Raw genomic sequence first — 17,037 nt, 5'->3', positions numbered from 1 at the left:
AGCAAACCGGCTGCAGATGAAATTCTTGAGGCCGGAGAACATGCATAAATAGAAGTTTCCTGCTCCGAGAGCTCAAACATTTCCTCCCGGCGTTCGGCTTTGCGGAGCCGGGGCCAAAGCAAACTGTCGTGCCTGGCTGGCTCCTCGCCGCCGCTCGGGCAGCGAACCTGCCCCTGCCCCAGGCAGCACCAAAGCCCTGTGTCCCACCAGGTGTGTGCCTAGAGCCTGGCTGAGACTGGAGGGACTCATGACATGCCTGAGATTGTCCTTCTCAAGGTCCTCTGGGAGCCTGTGCCAAGGCATCCCGGCCCCGTAGCACTCATGGTGGCTGGTCCCAGCTGTGCTGGGGTTGCGAGAGCTGGGCTTTGCTCGTGGCTGTGGTGGGGGGACGATAGTGCTGTTGGGGTGTCTGGTGCCGCCAGGATACTCAGTGGGTGGGATTTGGAGAGAGCGTTATTTTGGGGGTGTTTACAGCACAGCATGGTGCGGGTGGGATGCTCCGGCACCACCAACACACCTGGCTCTAGCAGTGGGTCATGGCAGTGACTCCCTTTTCCTCTCTGGTTCTTTAGGATGCCACAAGATCCCCCAGGAGCGGGCAGTCACGCCACAAAACATCCAGGTGGGTGCCTCAGTCTCCCCTTCTGGTGACCATCTCTGCACTGCCTGAACCTTTCCCCTCCCCGCCAACACTTTGCTTTTCCAGATGTGCTACAGCTGGGAGGTGCTCCACATGGAGATTACACAGGGGCTATGACCCACCATCCCCAGCTTGGGGTTCCCAAGAGACCCCATTGGGGCTGGGAGCAGGGGAAAGACTGTGGGCAGCCCTACTGCTGCATCCCTGCGTGTCCCAGCCCGTCTCGCTTAACCCCAGGGGCCATGTAGGGTGGGGAAGGGTCACCGCATCCCTGCCCCACACCATGTCCTGACGGTGGTCCCTTCCCTCGCCCAGGAGCATGAGCCTGACTGCGGCCATGGAGAGCAGCTGCGAGCTGGACCTGGTGTACATCACGGAGCGGATCATCGCTGTCTCCTACCCCAGCACGGCCGAGGAGCAGAGCTTCTGCAGCAATCTCCGCGAGGTGGCCCACATGCTGAAGTCCAAGCATGGGGACAACTACGTGGTGAGGGACACAGCTGGGTCCCCTGCAGGCTGGGGTGCTCAGGTCCTGGGGCTGGGGGACGGGTGGTATATCCTTGTCTTCGGCTGCTCTCGACTCTGGTGAGAGGGGTCTTTGCACCAAGGCAGATGGATTTTTTTCTTTCCTTGAAGCTTTCCAGTCCCTTTTAGAGCCCTTTGGAGTTTTTGGCCATTGAGTTGCCCCGTGGCAAGGCGTTACTTGGGTTAATGTGTTTGGGGAAGCCTCTCATGGGGGTATTTGGGGAAGGCATTGAGGTGAGGAAGAGGTGGGGGGTGGCATGGAGGGAGGATGGTGTCCCCTCACTCTGTCTTTCTTCTTCCCTGAAGCTTTTCAACCTCTCTGAGCGGAGACATGACATCAGCAAACTTCACCCCAAGGTGGGTCACAGCTGTGGGGAGCAGAGGGGCTTGGGGCAGGGCTGTCTGCGGGATCAACCCCCCACTACAAGCTGTTTGGAGGAGGAACAGCCACCCTTTCTATCCCACCCACCTGGTGGAGGAGCAGAGGGGGAAAAGCACTGGGATTTCCCAATGAGTTTGTGGGGTCTTAGCTTAACTGTCCCTCGCCATTCCCCCTGTCCCCAGCCCAAACCTGGCTGTTGGGTCCTCTTGGAGACCTCCCTAAGGCATCATCCCCATCCCTGTGAACATGGGAGAGCCCTGGGCAGCTTAGCTGAGGGATCCAGAGAGGAGCTGAGATCTGGGATTCCAGTGGCCCCCTAGGGTGGGGGTGTGGACAGTGAGATGCAGGGTTGGTGGAGAGGCTAGGAGGCAAGGTGGTGGTGCCCTCCCTGGGTACCTGCCCTGGGCTTTGCACACTGGCAGGCTGGGGACTGCAGAGGGGACAGAGCCCGGTGTGGATGTGACCCCTGGCTGTGTGTCCTCCTCCAGGTGCTGGATTTTGGGTGGCCTGACCTGCACACCCCGGCGCTGGAGAAGATCTGCAGCATTTGCAAAGCCATGGATACGTGGCTCAACGCGACGACGCACAACGTGGTGGTGCTGCACAACAAGGTTGGCCGGACCCTGTCCCTGGGACGCACAGTCATGGGCAGCCAAGGCTGTGGGGGGTGGTGGTTCAGGGGCAGGAGTGGGGAGTCTCGGAGACCAAGGGACACAGGGAGCGTGGTGGTTTGTGGCCTGGGCTGTGGGTAGGTGTCAGCATGTGTGTGTGTAGGTCGGTGTGTGTCTGTAAGGGCTGGGGTGTGCGTGTGGGTTGGTGCATGTGTATAGGGACTGGTGTGCGCCTGCCCATGTGTGGGATGGCCATGCCCAGATGGTCACAGGCACCATCATCCCCCTGACACCCCTTTTGCTGTGTGTCCTCAGGGGAACCGTGGCCGGCTGGGGGTGGTGGTGGCTGCCTACATGCACTACAGCAACATCTCAGCCAGGTGAGAGGGGGACACAGTCCCAGGGTGGCCCTGGACCCCACTGCCAACCTCCATCCTGGCAGTACTAGGATGCTGGTGCTTTTGCTTTCTTTCAACCTCATCTATCCTTTTGCCCCCACAGCGCTGACCAGGCTCTGGATAGGTTTGCCATGAAGCGCTTCTATGAGGACAAGATAGTGCCAGTTGGGCAGCCATCCCAGAAAAGGTGGGTCCTGGTGTGTGTTTTGCCCCTGTGGCCAGGGTGGTTGGGTAAGGAGGGGCCAGCGGGGGTGCTCCACTGTGGGTTCTGCCTCTGACCTGCCTGTCCCCCCTCTAGGTACATCCATTACTTCAGTGGGCTCCTGTCTGGTAGCATCAAGATGAACAACAAGCCCCTCTTCCTCCACCATGTCATCATGCACGGCATCCCCAACTTTGAGTCAAAAGGCGGTAGGTGCCCCCACGCCTCCCCCCAGTCTGGCCCCCATGCACACACCACCACCCCACACTGTCTGGCTGGGCTTGCTCTCCACGGGTGATATTTTCCACAATTTCCTTGGCAATTGGAATTTCCCTTTCGCTCCCAGGGACCATTTACTCTTATTAGCAGGATTCTACCCTTTTCCTGCAGAGGTGCCCTTGGGAGGTGCCCCCTGCCATGTGCTGGGCACTAACCTGAGGTTGGGGTTGGGGTTTGGGATGCAATACCAGTCTGATGCTGGTACGTAGCAGCAGTCCCTCACTCAGAGATCATCACCCCGCCTTCATCCCCAGACCAGCGCTTTGCCCCAGGTCCTGTAGGACCCACACTGGGCTATAGGGGCTTTCCCCCTTTCCCAGCCCATCTGGAGCATCCCTTTCTGCCCATCCCAGATGTTGCCCATGGCCAGCGCGGGCTGTCTGGGGCGGGGAGCGGCTGTTTGCCTTGGCTCCCTCCCTGTTTGGATTTCTCCCCTGTGACTAATCCCTGCCCCGGCCCCTCCGCCCCGCCGGCTAACAGCAGCGCGCCTTCTCTCCCCGCCTTGATGTCTTCCAGGTTGTCGGCCCTTCCTGAAAATCTACCAGGCCATGCAGCCCGTCTACACCTCGGGGATCTAGTAACTATCTCCTCACCATGGGGCTGGGGGCTTCCCTCCTCCCCAGCATGGGGGGCTTGGCAAGTTGCGGGGGGAGATGGAGAGGGTCAAGGTCATGTCCCTGGCAGTCCTGGTGCCCTGTGCTTAGTCTGTTTGTGGTCCAGGGAACCAAAAAAAAAAGGAATTCCTTTTCCTTGGAGGTGGAAACCGCCTATACTGGGCCATACTGGGTCCTTCTGCTGGGGGGGCTGTAGTGTCTCTGTGTATCAGCAGAGGGAGCCTGGGGCTGTGCAGAGCCTGGGGCTGGGTGTCCCTGGAGGGAGTGGGGACAGGGATGGGGACACCTCGCCCTGCCTGAGGGATGGAGGCACTTCTCTCCCTGCCCAAGAAGCTGCTCTCCTGTCTAGAGTCGTCCTAAAAGCCCTCTTCCTCTCCCCAGAAAAGAGATCCCCCCCATTTTAACCTCTCCACGATCTACCCTGACACTATTTTTCCGACGCTGCTCCCAGAGCCGGAGCTGGCAAAGGCAAAGCAGGAGCTGATTTCTCCAGCTGCCCTGATGCTCTGCCTGGGACCCCCAGCTCTTGCCTCCCCTGGAGGGAGCAGAGAATACTTCCCTCAGAAGTATTCCCAGTTTCCCCCCCCTGAACCAGGATCTCCCTTCCCCGCAGCCAGGCATTCCCGTTAGCCGAGATTTACTGCCATCCCAGCCTCGCCTTTCAGCTTTTAATAGACTGTTTATGGGATGCTGGTAATAAACTCCAGGTTTATCTTCCCTGTGAAATCCAACTCCCTTCTTCCCTCATCTCCCGCTGCCGACGCCACCGCCCAGAGGCAGCCCCCCCGGATTCCCAGGGGAGGGGAGGGCTTCCAGCTGGGAAACTGAGGCAGGAAGGAGAGCCTTCCCTGAGACCTCTCCCTCCGTGCACCACTTGACTCACAGGAGCAGGGTGGGCAGTGTGATGGCCCAGCCCCAGCGCTCAGGCCCCACTCAAACCTTCCCCCTCAGGATTTTTAGCATCCTCATTGAGCTGTGCTTCAGTTTTCCCCTCCTGTCTGCCTCTCCTAGGAATGGGTGCCCTTGGGGGTGGGGGACGGGACCCTTCTCTGTCACCTGGAGGGCCAGCTCCATGCTTTGCACCTTTCCTGGCTGGGTTTGGGTGGAAGGGGCTGGTGGAGGCAGTGCTGGGACCTCTGGAGAGGCTCTGCACCACAGCTCATGTCCTCCTGCTGTCCCTCTCTGCAGTAACGTGCAAGGAGACAGCCAGACGGGCATCTGCATCACCATTGAGCCTGGCTTGCTCCTCAAGGGCGATATCTTGGTAAGGAGCCTTGGCTCAATCCTCTGTGCAGGAAGCAGCTGGGGGACGGGTGGTCCTCGTGCCTCGGGACCCCCACAGTTCCCCCTCACCCAGCCCTGGGGGCTCATCCTGATGGTCAGTTCCCACTCCCCTCTGCAGCTGAAGTGTTACCACAAGAAGTTTCGCAGCCCAACCCGCGATGTGATTTTCCGCGTGCAGTTCCACACGTGTGCTGTGCATGACCTCGACGTTGTCTTTGGCAAGGAAGACCTGGATGAGGCCTTCAGAGGTAACTGCCCCAGCACCTCCCCACCCAAACTCCCTCCTTCTCCTGTCCCTCTGATGCTGCTCCCATTGCTAGGATGTTGGGGACCCACCCCAAATCCACCCCTGCTGAAGCAGGGCGCCCCTGGGAGCTGAGCACACCCATGGGAGCTGAGACATGCTGCCCCATGCCGGGATATCCCTTACCAGCTTCCTCCTTGCACTGGCTGGGGTGGGTGCCCTGTGATCCGGGCATGTTTGGGGTGGCCACCTGGGTGCTGCTGGAGAGATGGATAGAGATGGTCCCTTTCCTTTGCTCTCTCCCTGCCAGATGACCGTTTCCCCGAGTATGGGAAGGTGGAGTTCGTGTTCTCCTATGGTCCTGAGAAGATCCAAGGTACGGCTGGCTCACCACTGTGGGGATTTGGAGCTGGGTGCTGGCTCCTTTCCTGCTCCTCAGCTTTATCCCCTGCTGTCTCCCTTGTGACCTCCCCCTACCCTGTTTGCAGTCCCTTTGTCACCAGAGTGGGATGAGGGGTCCAGGGAGTGATGCTGATCTAGGAGCACCCATGGGTGCCCTATGCCCTCGTTCTTTTCTCCAGGAGGTGACTTTCTGCAGCACTTGCTGGCCCAGGAGAAGTGAGGGAGGTGCTTGGCAATGGAGGACCCTCCAACCAAAGTCCACGCTCTCTGTCAGTCCATCTGCCTGTCTCTAGGCAATCCCAAAAGCCCCAGCCAGCCTTGTACACCTTATTTGAACATCTTAATGTACCTCCCATGCTTATCCATCCTTCTTGGTGCCCCCATGTCTATATGACTCTCCTGCCTTGTCCTACGTCTCCTGCCTTTTTTCCTTTGCCTGCACCTTCTCTCTATCTTCTCCCTTCATCCCAGCTGTGCTGGCTCCATCATCACCCCGACTGACTGTCCCACCTCTTCCCAGGCATGGAGCACCTGGAGAATGGACCCAGTGTCTCTGTGGACTACAACACGTCCGACCCGCTCATCCGGTGGGATTCCTACGAGAACTTCAACATCCAGCGTGAGGACAATACAGAGGGTGCCTGGGCTGAGCCACCCCTGCCTGGCAAGCACATGGAGAAAGGTTAGGGCTCACAGGGCGGTTGGTGGCCAAAATGTCTCTGCGGGAATTCCCATCACCCTGGGGAGGAGGACACCAGTGGGCAGCAGAGCTGTGGGCAGGCAGCTGCTTCTGGAGGAGCGTGACCACGGGATGAGAGAGGAAGATCTCGTGAACTTTCCCTCCTGCTGCAATGCCAGAGAGCTCAGGCTCTTTTTTTGGCACTTTTGCTCTCAAAGCCCTGTTTGCACAAGCAGGGTCCAGCCCTGGTTCACGCCCCAGAACTTTGGGATACCCACACCCCAAGTCTTTCAGAAATGGAACCTAATGAGGGAGGACCGTTAGATCTCTCAGCTCCTTGCTTGTGGCACAAGCATGGCAGAATACAGCTGTGCCTCAGTTTCCCCTGTGGGATTAGAAGACCTCACTGGCCCTGGAGGGTCCACACCATATGGTTTGGAGCTGGGAGAAGCTCCTTGAGAACCCTCCTGCATGTGGTGGGTTGTCTGCCCTCGCCTGCCTGGCAGGAACAGGCAGGACTTGTATGTCAGAGGGTGGTGGGCCCCCGTCCCGGCAGCAAAGCCACCTGTGGCTGAGCAGATGCCTGAGCTTTCCTGGCCTGGTCTGGACAGGCGTCCCTGTAGCAGGGACAGCTGGGGTTCCTGATGTCCCTGAAGGTCACTGGCTACTCCGAGTAGGAGCTGTGGGTGGCCAGGCTCGCTGGGGAGGGTGGAGACGCTGGGTGCCCAGAGTGTTGAAGGGGTCCCTGCCCACGGTGGGGGACATGGGGCCAGAGCTGGGGTAGCTGCACGGAGCTGGCATGGGCACCTGCCTTGGCACGGGGCAGTAAACAGGCAACTCGTGACACGCGGGCTCAGCTATGCTGCGGGGGGAGCTGGGGGCTGTGGGTCTGGCTCTGAGGGGAGGGAATGCTTGTCCCCACCGTGAGTTCAGACCATGGCTCTGCCTCTGCCCCGAGCTGGCAGGACTGGCTGGCAGCCCCCTCCTGCCTGCAGAGACCCGAATGCCTCAGTGCATGTGTGTTCCCCTCTGGCCCCTGGGGCAGAGCCACAGTGCTCCCACCCACTTTGAGGGCTGCAGAGGTACCCCAGGGCTCCTCTCTGATCCCTCCTGGGGGTCTCAGTGGCTGTTGGGGCTGTGGAGGTCCCTCCGTGCTCTGGCCAGGCTGTTTTCCTCGCAGGGAGGGTGGCACTGGGGAGCGAGGGCACCTTGGATTTGCAAACACTGCCCACGTTTGGGGATGAGCTGGGACGAAGCTGCAGGCAGGAGGCTGCCCTCCAACCTGTGCCAGCACAGGCAGCTGCGAGACAGCCCATCTATGGGGGATCTCCCCACAGCCACCCCATGGGGCACCTTGAGCAGCGGCGAGGAGAGCCAGTGTGGGCTCAGGGGGATCCCGCCTTCCTCCCTCTCTGTCGTCACTCTTCCTCTTCTCCAGCCTGTCCTGGGCCGGGATGGGGGACCCCGGTGCCCGGCTGTGCGAGGGGGGTCCCTGTTTATGGTTGTTCTCGCCTTATTTGGTCAGGGAATTGCACGCCACATTTTTGGCACCACCAGGCGCGAGCGAGCGGCGTCCGGGGGCGGAGGAGGGTGAGGCTGGCACGGGACCCGCGCCGGGGTGGGATCAACTGTTGCTCCTCGTCCCTGCCACTGCCCGTCCCCGCTGCTTGGCGAAGGCTTCCCCGCAGACCGGTGCCGCAGCCCGGGCCGACGGGATCGGGATCGCCTGCCAAACGGTGGGTCCCCCCTGCGCCGCGTCTCCGTCAGCCCCAGCTGCTCTTGGTGGGGGTAGATGCCCTTTCTCCAGCGGCTTTGGCTCGGTGTGGGACACCCGTATGGGCCAGGGGGGTGTCTGACAGGGTGGGGGTGACCCTGTGAGACTCCAAAGCTGGAGGGGACAGGTGAATGTTTGGGGGTGGTGCCTGTCCTGATGTTACCCTCGTCTCTGCTGTGCCTATCTGTGGGGTTTTGGGGAAGGGGAAACTGAGTCGCAGGAGGGTCGACAGCTGACCAAGCTTGCCCACGGCTGGGGCATCATGAGAGGAGGATCTGAACCTCCCACATCTTGCTCTTGGGCCGAGGGGACCCGGGTGGGTCTGGCAGCCGGGGGCTGCTCTGCAAACCGCCCCACAGCACAGGCTGGTCCCGTCGGTGAGCTCACCCTCCTGCCTTACCCAGGCAGGGTTCCTGCTGTCCACTGGAGTCGGTCTGCCCCGTGGTCCTTAGTGAGGGCAGGGTGCACTGGGATACCCTTGCGGACCCATCCTGCTGCCCATCATCTATCCCTGTGCGGCACAGGGGAGGTGAGTGGTGTCCCCAAGCGGCTCATGGCTTCGTCTGCCATCGTTCCTCATCCTCGAAGAGGCTTTGGGGTCAGTGCCGGCTGCGTGTTGGGTTCCCACTGTGGTCCCCATAGCCATCAGTTGGCTGAGAGAGTGTTTGGAGGCTGAATGGTGGTGGTGGGGTGCTTCTTCCTTTGGTTGTTTTGGGGGTTCAGATGTCCCCTATCCTGGGTGGATGAAGGTTGCCTTGCCAGCACTGTTGCGTCTCTCCTCGGGGGCCAGGGTGGCTCCAGGGAGGCAGGAGGAGACCTGCAGCTGGATGCAGCACTGCTAGGTTTGCAGCTGGTTGGAGGATCACCGCAGAGAGATTTTTGGGTTATCGCAGAGGCAGGGGGGCAAAACTGGATGGGAAGCATCTATGGCCTGGTTTGTTTTTGCTGAGAAAATCGACACTGATGGGGAACAGGGTGCTGGGGCTGGCACCCCTGGTGGAGGGCTTGTCCCCAGGGTCTGCATGTGTGACCATGGTGGGGGGACACAGGGCTCTGCCATCCTGGCGTGGTGCAAATAATGCAAAAGGGCTGTGTGTGCCCTCCCCCTGACCCAGCAGCTCCCTGTACCGGCTGTCCCTTCTCCCAGCTGGTCCTGCTGCACCCAGTGTCCGGTCCCCCTCCCTCACTTCTACCTCTGTACCATCCCTGTCCCCACCTCAGGCTGGCCCTGCCCGCTCCTACTTTTTGCTGGGGCTGGAAGGGGGATGGCCAGGGCCTGGCCAAATCCAACATCTGCAGGAGACTTGCTAAATCCCCACCTGAGTCATGGCTCTGGCGCAGGGCTCCCCTGCAGCTCAGCCTCATGCACAGGGGCAGGGCTGGCCGGGGTGGGGAGCAGGATGAGCATCTCACCTCTCCAGGGATGGGAGGTCATGACAGAGCCTGAACCCCCATGTGGCAAAATTCGGGGGGTCCCAGAGCCCCCCAAACTGAGCTGGACGCCGGTCCTGCACCTTTCCGTGGGGCAGCATGCCACTAGGTGGGGTCGCTGTCAGCTGTTTGTCACCCAGCATTCAGGGTCCCCCAGGAGGGTGGGCATCTCGTGGGGAACATCTACCCTAGTGGGGCCGCATCCTGCCCCACGCATCTGGGGCTGAAGCTGCCCAGCCAGGGCATGCAGAGGAGGGTGAGCCAGGCAGTGCGGAGGCGGAGAGCCAAATGGGCCAGGCCGGAGCTGCTAAAGCCATCGCCGGAGCTGCCGGCGGGCTCCTGCTCTCCCCCCGTGGCTGGATCCATCCCCTGGCCGGGCTCGGCGGGGAGGGGAGCCGCTGGCTCTTCTCTCGCCTTCGCCAGCCCAGGCCGGAGCTGCTAAAGCCATCGCCGGAGCTGCCGGCGGGCTCCTGCTCTCCCCCCGTGGCTGGATCCATCCCCTGGCCGGGCTCGGCGGGGAGGGGAGCCGCTGGCTCTTCTCTCGCCTTCCGCCTTCGCCAGTTGACTAAAGCCCAAGGAATCCGCTTCCCCCTCCCCATCCCGCCCCTCTCCTCCCCTCTCTGCTCCGGACACCACAAGGTAAGCACTCCGGCGGAGCGAGTGTTTTGGGGGCAGCAGGGACCCAACTGGGCTGGATGGGGATCCACAGCGAGTGTCTCCCCCTTGCTTCTGGTTATTCCCTGTGGGAGAAATGCTGGAGTATCCATGGGCTTGGCTAGACATCTCGGCTAGCGTGTGACTGTTCCCAGGGCAGGGTCTGTCCTCTGACCTGGTATTTGGGGTTGTTGTATGGGGGGGTGATGGGGTTCGGTCCCTCTGGGACTGGGAACGAGGCACGGCTGGGATGCAGGGAGAGAGGGCCAGGCTGGTGGAAGCTCAACCGCTTCTCTTCCCCTTTTAGATGGTCCTTGAAGTCAAAACCTCCTGGGCTGTGTATGTGTATGGCTGGGGCTGTCCCTGGGCAGCCAGGCTGGAGCAGGGAGCCCTCGACCTGCCCTCCTGCAGGCTGCCTGCAGCTGCACAACTGGGGCAAAAAATAAAAAAGCAGAGAAGCAAGCAAAACTCTGAGGTTTTGGGAGGATGTTGACTAGGCGTGTGCCACTATTTGGGAGCAAATGGGGCTGTGAGTCAGGGAGCTGGCTGGAAACTCTGCTCTCATCCCCTGCCATCATCCACGGGGGTGTGGGAAATGCACGATTTGGGGGATTAGAGTGGGGGATTGCTGAGCATGTTGGATCAGTCGAGGAGTGGAGACTTGAGCATGGGTTCAAGGAGGAGCCTGGACATGGGGTGGGCTCGCTGTCACCTGGACCAGTGAATTGTCAGCACCATCCCAGCATGGATTTTGTCTGGGATGGAGCAGTGTGGTCGCAGGGGGCTCCGGGATGGACAGGATCCATGCTGTGCCTCTTGCCACAGGACAGTGCGGCGTGTGCCATCCCAAAACCAGCACTGGCATGTCCACGTTGTGCTGTGGTGCTGGCAGGGTGGAGAAAGGGAGCTGTGAAAACGGGTCGGGTTTGGCAGAGAGCATGGTCGGTGGCTTAGCCGCGGCGGGTTTCCACTCCTCTTCAGCTGTGTATTTATTTAAGATGGAGAAACTCAAGTCTCCAGCAAGACATTTGGCTTTGCAGTCCCAGCTGGGTTACAGCATCACGTGTGGCCTGAAGGGACATGCCCACCCCGCGTGTGTCACTGCTTTTTGGGGACAGGTGTGATGAGTGTGTACACAGGAGCCGGGCAGGGCTGGAGGGGTCTAAAACTCGGAGTGTGTGGGGTGTGTTATCCAGCTGGATGATGTGTGGGGTGGGGTGGGGGGGCAGGCTGTCCAGCTGTCTGTCCGTTTTGCCTAGGAAATAGTTAACGCTGGGAAGCCCTGCCTGTGGAGGAAGTAGTTAATATTCATAGCTAGGAGCTGTCTGTCCTGCCGTCCTCCCTCCCCGGCTCTCACCCTCCCCGCACCTCGCTGGGGTTAACCCGGGCTGGGGCTTAGCCTTGGGCGGCCCCCAGCCGCCTTCCCCCCTCCCGCCGCCTCTCCCCTTCCCCTCCCGCTCGTCCCTGTGTGGTCCGGGGCGGAGGGGAGCACAACCGCACCTCCTCGCCTCCAACCCATCTCCTGCCTCCGCCGCCTTCCTCTCCTCCATCCTCCCCGCCGGCACCCCTTCCCTCTCCTGGGGGTACCCCCCTACCCGTCCCAGCCCCTCTGTGTCGGGGTGCCCCCCTCGATGGCCCCGCGGGACACGGCGGTGGGGAGGGAATAGCTCCTTCGGCGAGAGGGAAAGCAAAGCCAAAGGGACAAACGCCAACCCAAGCCAGCCCCGGGCTGTCGGCTCCTGTCCTGGACGGACACACGGAGCCGGCTGCGGACACCGCTCGAGCTGCCACCACGCCAGGTCCCCCTGGAAGGCTCTGGTGCTGGAAGGAGTGAAGGAAAGGGATTTTGCTGCCCGCTCCTTCCCTTCGCCTGGGATCTTTTCTTCCCCGTCCCCTTTGGTAAGTCCTGACTTTGCTTTTCTTCGAGCCGGTCGGGATGGGGGAAAGGGCTGGGAGTGGGTGAGAAATTCATGGCCATGTATACTCAGCTCAGGGGCTGGGGTTACTTCTTCATATCTGGACACAGGATGAAAACAGAGCTTGGGGGGTGCTGAGCTCTTCCCCATGGGACTCACACTGTATCCTTCATGCTCTGAAGGGTCCTAGGACCCTGGATCTTCCTCTGCCGGCTGATGCTCTGGCGATGTCCTGGGGCGAGGTCTCTGGCTGGTGGGGAGCGGAGGCAGCAGGTGGGTTGCTGCTGGGGGCAGGACCAGGGGAGACACAGTGGTGCCCCAGCCTTACCCTCTATACTGGAGCAGAGCCCCGACCAGGATTTGTGCCAGTGCACAATGCTGTATGGTGGGCATGAGGCGGGTGGCTGGGATTTGGGGATGTGAGCTGACCCTCCGTCCCCTTGTCACGCATGCCCTGGACCAACTTTCCTCCTGGGCTGAGCTGCAGGGTGCTGGGGAGGGAGAGGGCAGTGTCACCCTGGCTGGCAGCAGGGATAGGACCAGACTGGGCTCAGCACTTCACCCAGCCACCTCGATACAGCCGGAGCAGATAGAGCTGGAGCAGAGCTGCGTCTGGGGCTGAGCCCTGGGCAAACCCAACCCTCGCTGGGATGGCACAGCCTGCCAGGCTGGAGCTGCTCTGACCTTCAGGGGCGAAATCTGACCTTGCTGGGAGCTGCAAACACTGTGCAAATGGGAGCCTGCTGCTCTGGGGATGGCTGCTTCGGCTATGGCAGCCTGTCCCACCTTCCCTTGCTCTTTTTTTTGGAGATTTTATTCAACTTTTCAGGTGACAAGTGATGGACAACCACATAAGCGATACCACGGCCCAGGAGGGGTCCTGGGAGTGGCAGGGAATAGCAGAATTTGGCTCTTGGCATCTGAGCCCAGAGAACGCGGACAGGGTGGGCAGTCAGGTATGGGGCAGAGCAGCTGTGGGACGAGGGCCTGGCTGATGGTGGAGGTGTCATGGCCCCTTCCTTGCTTGGTACCCTGGTACCACTCTTGGGGTGAGGACCACCAAACCCCTCACGTCCCTGCCTGGCCGGTGGGTCCTGGGAAGGTGGGATGGGGCACTCGGCGCTCTCTGGCTCTGCCATGAACTGTGTTGTGCCCCATCCTGACCCCACTTTTGAGACGTTTCTCCCCGCCGTGGGGCGGTGCTCAGCCCACAGTCTAATTAAAGCCTTGCCCAGCTATTTTCTCCCTTGGCGCCACGTGCTTTCATTTATATTTATTTATTCCCTTTTCCTTTCTATTCCCCTGCCCTATTTATCCCAGCTCCCACAATGGCTCTTGCCCTGTTTCCCGGGACTGGCCAGCACCCATCGCTGCCATCAGACAGAAGGGCTGGGCGACGGCCCGGCTCCAGGCAATGTTTCAGCCTCTCCGTGTTGACGCTGCCCCTGGACACGCTGATTTTTCCTTTCTTCCTCCATGGGAAGGGATTCCCCCCCTCTCTCCCCCTTTTTCCCCGTATGGGAGGTGTTGCAGAGTCAAATGCTGCCGATTCCTGACTACGCCGTCTGGATGAAGGAGCTCTGAGTCTCCGGGAGAAATCGTGGACCCCATCCTCATTCTTTCCCGCACCGAGTGCCTGGAGAGAACCTCACTGCGTGGTTCTGGGGCATCTTGAAGCCAAGGGGAGGCTTTGGGGCTCAGCTGCCTCCTTGGGATGCTGCCGGCAGGGATTCGGGAGTGGAAAATCAGTGTTGAGGAGGGGGCCCTGATTTGGTAGGACACGTGCTGGGGGTTATTACCCCCCCTCCGCTTTATGGCGAGGGGGATGAGTGGCACGGGAGCAGCTGGGGCACGGGCTGTGTGGCATGGGACTGGTTAAGCTGTCCCCGGCTCGGGGCTGGCTTTCGGAAGTGTTTTGCTCGCAGATAGCAGCGCTCTGATTTCACACTATCGCGTTAGGGCCGTCTTCCGTCCCTGAGTCAGCCGCCTGGCCCCCCGCCAGAGAAGAGTCATTTTTTCCTCCAAAAGAAAGTGTTTAATGCTGCTCGCGGGCCCTTCCAGGAAACCTCGGCGGGGAGCTGGAAAAACAGGAGTCTGCAGCCTGGCCAGTGCCGTGCACACTCCAGTGGGGGCGACACGGCTTGAGGGCCATCCCCATTGCTGTCTTGGTGGCCGGGGTCTCCTTGTGCCCCCAAAATCTGGCTGCCCTGTTTGGAAAGGTTTAAAGGTTTAAAATCTGGCTGTGGTGGTGGGGGTGGTGAGAGCTGGGATGCAAAGTTGCTGGTGGTGATGCTGCTGTACCCCAGCTGCTCCTCAGCCTTTCAGGGCTGCAGATCATGGGGTTGGGGTGCTCGGTTCCTCCCCAGGGAGGAGATGCTTCGTGTTCGGTGTTGGGCAAAGGCACTGCCTGTGAGGGAGCTTTGGGGCAGCGTCCGACTGCGAGGCAAGGTCCGGGGCAGATCCACCCAGGCTTAGAGAGGGAAGGGGAAGGAGAGAAAGGGTGGGAGCCTGTCTGTAGCCAGGGAAGAAAATGTCAAGGATGGGCAGCTGGCTGGATCCGTGCATCATCTGGGAGGAGAGTGGGCGGGGGAAAGTGGGTCCGTGGTTCATCTGTCCTTCACCCGTGGGCTGATTACATCCATCCAGCTGGAGACATGCAGAGCTCCGAGGCCAGATCCTGACTGCCCCCACGTCCTCCTACGGCCCATGGTGCATCTCCCCAACCCTTCCCGTTCGCCTCCCTGGTGCCATGTGGCCCTTTGGGTCTGGCTGAGCCCTACAGAGCAGTGGGGCAGCCGTGAAGCAATGGCTGACTGTGTGGGCAGCCCTGGCCCTCACCAGCCGTGGAAGGGAATTGCCAGGAACGATGCCTGAAGCTGGGGGGGATTTTGGTGGATCCCAGCAGAGCAAGCGATGCTTGCAGGGCAGGGCACGACGGCGTGTAGAGTGGGGGGCCGTGGGGGCATGGGGCTGGGGGGGGTGTCTGGCTCCGGTGTCTCTGCATGGTGGCGCCCGTGGGATTGCGGAGGGTGCCGAGGAGACGGCGATGCTGGTCGTTAAGCATTCCGGCGGCTCGGAAGAGATCGAAACCACCGGCTAATGGGACCCATTAGCTCCGTGCAGAGCGCCAGCAATTGATCTGGGGTCTCGTGTTCGTTTCTCCCCTTGCAGAGGTTGGGCACACGCAAGGGCCCCTGGACGGGAGCCTCTACGCTAAAGTGAAGAAGAAAGACTCCCTCCACGGCAGCACCGGCGCCGTCAACGCCGCCCGCCTCCCGCTCTCGGCAGCGCCCAACCACGTCGAGCACACGCTCTCGGCGAGCAGCGACTCGGGCAACTCCACCGCCTCCACCAAGACCGACCGGACCGATGAGCCGGGGGTGCCCGGGGTGCCCGGCGGCCAGGCGGTGCTGAGCCCCGAGGAGAAGAGGGAGCTGGATCGTCTGCTGGTGGGCTTCGGCTTGGAGAGCGCGCCACCCATGCACAACCACGCGCCCGGCCCCGTGCCGGCGCGCCTGCCTGCCATGCCGGGCCGCCACGTGGTGCCGGCTCAGGTGCACGTCAACGGGAACGCCGCCGTGCTGGTGGCCGAGCGGGAGACGGATATCTTGGATGACGAACTGCCCAACCAAGATGGGCACAGCGTGGGCAGCCTGGGCACGCTCTCCTCCTTGGATGGCACCACCACCGCCAGCGAGGCCGGCTACCAGGAGGCGCCCCGGGTGGGCAGCCTGTCCTCCCTGCCCAATGGCCCCTCGAGCTGCAATGGGGCCGAGAAGCTGCTGAAGGAGGGCCTGTACGATGGCGAGCCACTCTCCAACGGCGGCTACCCATACAACAACCAGAACACCCTGATGGGCCATCACCTCCGCGACCCGCTGCCTCCCTTGAGGCCCTCGGCATCTGCTCAGGACCACCTGGCTGGCTACCCACAGCGCCCACCGGGTTCCCATGCCCCGGGCTGGCTCCAGCCCCAGCCGCTGCCCGGCTCCCAGCCCTACCTGTATGGCTACGACCCCCCCAGCGCCTACCGCTCCCGGTCCTTCCCAATGGTGGACACGGCCAAGTACGACACGACCCCGGTGCTGCCCCAGGCCCCAGCTCGCAGCACAAGCAGCCGGGAGGCTGTGCAGAGGGGCTTGAATTCCTGGCAGCAACAAGGAGGGAGCCGGCCGCCTTCCCGGCTGCAGGATGGTGGCATGGAGAGCCACAGCCCCAGCGTCTCCAGCTGCAGCCCCCAGCCCAGCCCGCTGCAGCCGGTACCCCTGCACAGCCACAGCATGCCCGAATTCCCCCGGGCGCCCTCCCGCCAGGAGATCGAGCAGTCCATAGAAGCGCTCGACGTCCTCATGCTGGACCTTGCGCCTGCCGTCCACAAGTCACAGAGCGTGCCCACCACCTCCCGCCAGGACAAGCCAGCAGAACCCCTGCACTCCTCCCTCTCGGCTCAGCCCATCACCGGCCATTATGCCCGGCCAGCTCCACACGTGGCCCAACCAAGGTCCTTTGGTACCTCCGTGAGCCCTGTCGTCTCTGAGCCTGGGGGCAAAGCCTATTCTCCCAGGGAGCTGGACTATGGGGTGCATGAGTACCGGGAAACCTATTCACCCTACAGCTATCAGCCGGCACCAGTGCCGGAGCCGAGGAGCTACAGCCATGCCCCAGCCGGAACATCGATGGGCGTCCTCCCTCTCAGCACCTCCTACAGTCCTGTGGGGTCTCAGCACCTCCTCGTGTCCTCCCCTCCTTCCCCCACCGTCCCACCACAAACCCAGATGCCCCCCAAGGGACCGGAGAGCTATGAAGAGCTGTCGAGGTCGGCAGAAGAGCCCTTGAATCTGGAGGGCCTGGTGGCCCACAGGGTGGCAGGTAGGACACTTTGATTCCTTGGGGGGACGGGGAGAACTGCATGTCCCAAGAAGCCGGAGCCCACGGGGGTGGCATGCATGGTGGAGCCGGGGATGGGAGATATGGCAAATCCTCGTCTGTGCCGGATCCAGGC

The 17,037-nt window shown here is 61.5% G+C and overlaps 1 protein-coding gene across 12 annotated transcripts in view; it reads left to right on the top strand.

The window, feature by feature from the left end:
- Positions 1-17,037, top strand: part of TNS1 (tensin 1) — a 65,358-nt gene that overhangs the window by 22,929 nt on the left and 25,392 nt on the right. For all 12 annotated transcript variants that reach the window (XM_014954357.1, XM_014954361.1, XM_014954366.1 and 9 more), the window contains 13 exons: positions 573-622; positions 956-1,127; positions 1,472-1,522; positions 2,036-2,158; positions 2,474-2,538; positions 2,660-2,743; positions 2,855-2,967; positions 3,554-3,614; positions 4,840-4,915; positions 5,054-5,183; positions 5,490-5,555; positions 6,102-6,263; positions 15,207-16,904. In XM_014954357.1, coding sequence (XP_014809843.1) covers positions 960-1,127; positions 1,472-1,522; positions 2,036-2,158; positions 2,474-2,538; positions 2,660-2,743; positions 2,855-2,967; positions 3,554-3,614; positions 4,840-4,915; positions 5,054-5,183; positions 5,490-5,555; positions 6,102-6,263; positions 15,207-16,904 — 2,797 coding nt within the window. In that variant the 5' untranslated portion in view covers positions 573-622; positions 956-959. The remainder of the gene's footprint in view (positions 1-572; positions 623-955; positions 1,128-1,471; positions 1,523-2,035; positions 2,159-2,473; positions 2,539-2,659; positions 2,744-2,854; positions 2,968-3,553; positions 3,615-4,839; positions 4,916-5,053; positions 5,184-5,489; positions 5,556-6,101; positions 6,264-15,206; positions 16,905-17,037) is intronic.

The sequence above is a fragment of the Calidris pugnax genome, unplaced genomic scaffold (genome assembly GCF_001431845.1).
Source record: "Calidris pugnax isolate Ruff unplaced genomic scaffold, ASM143184v1 scaffold103, whole genome shotgun sequence".
In the NCBI taxonomy this organism is placed as follows: domain Eukaryota; kingdom Metazoa; phylum Chordata; class Aves; order Charadriiformes; family Scolopacidae; genus Calidris; species Calidris pugnax.
This window is presented reverse-complemented; position numbering and strand designations above follow the sequence as displayed.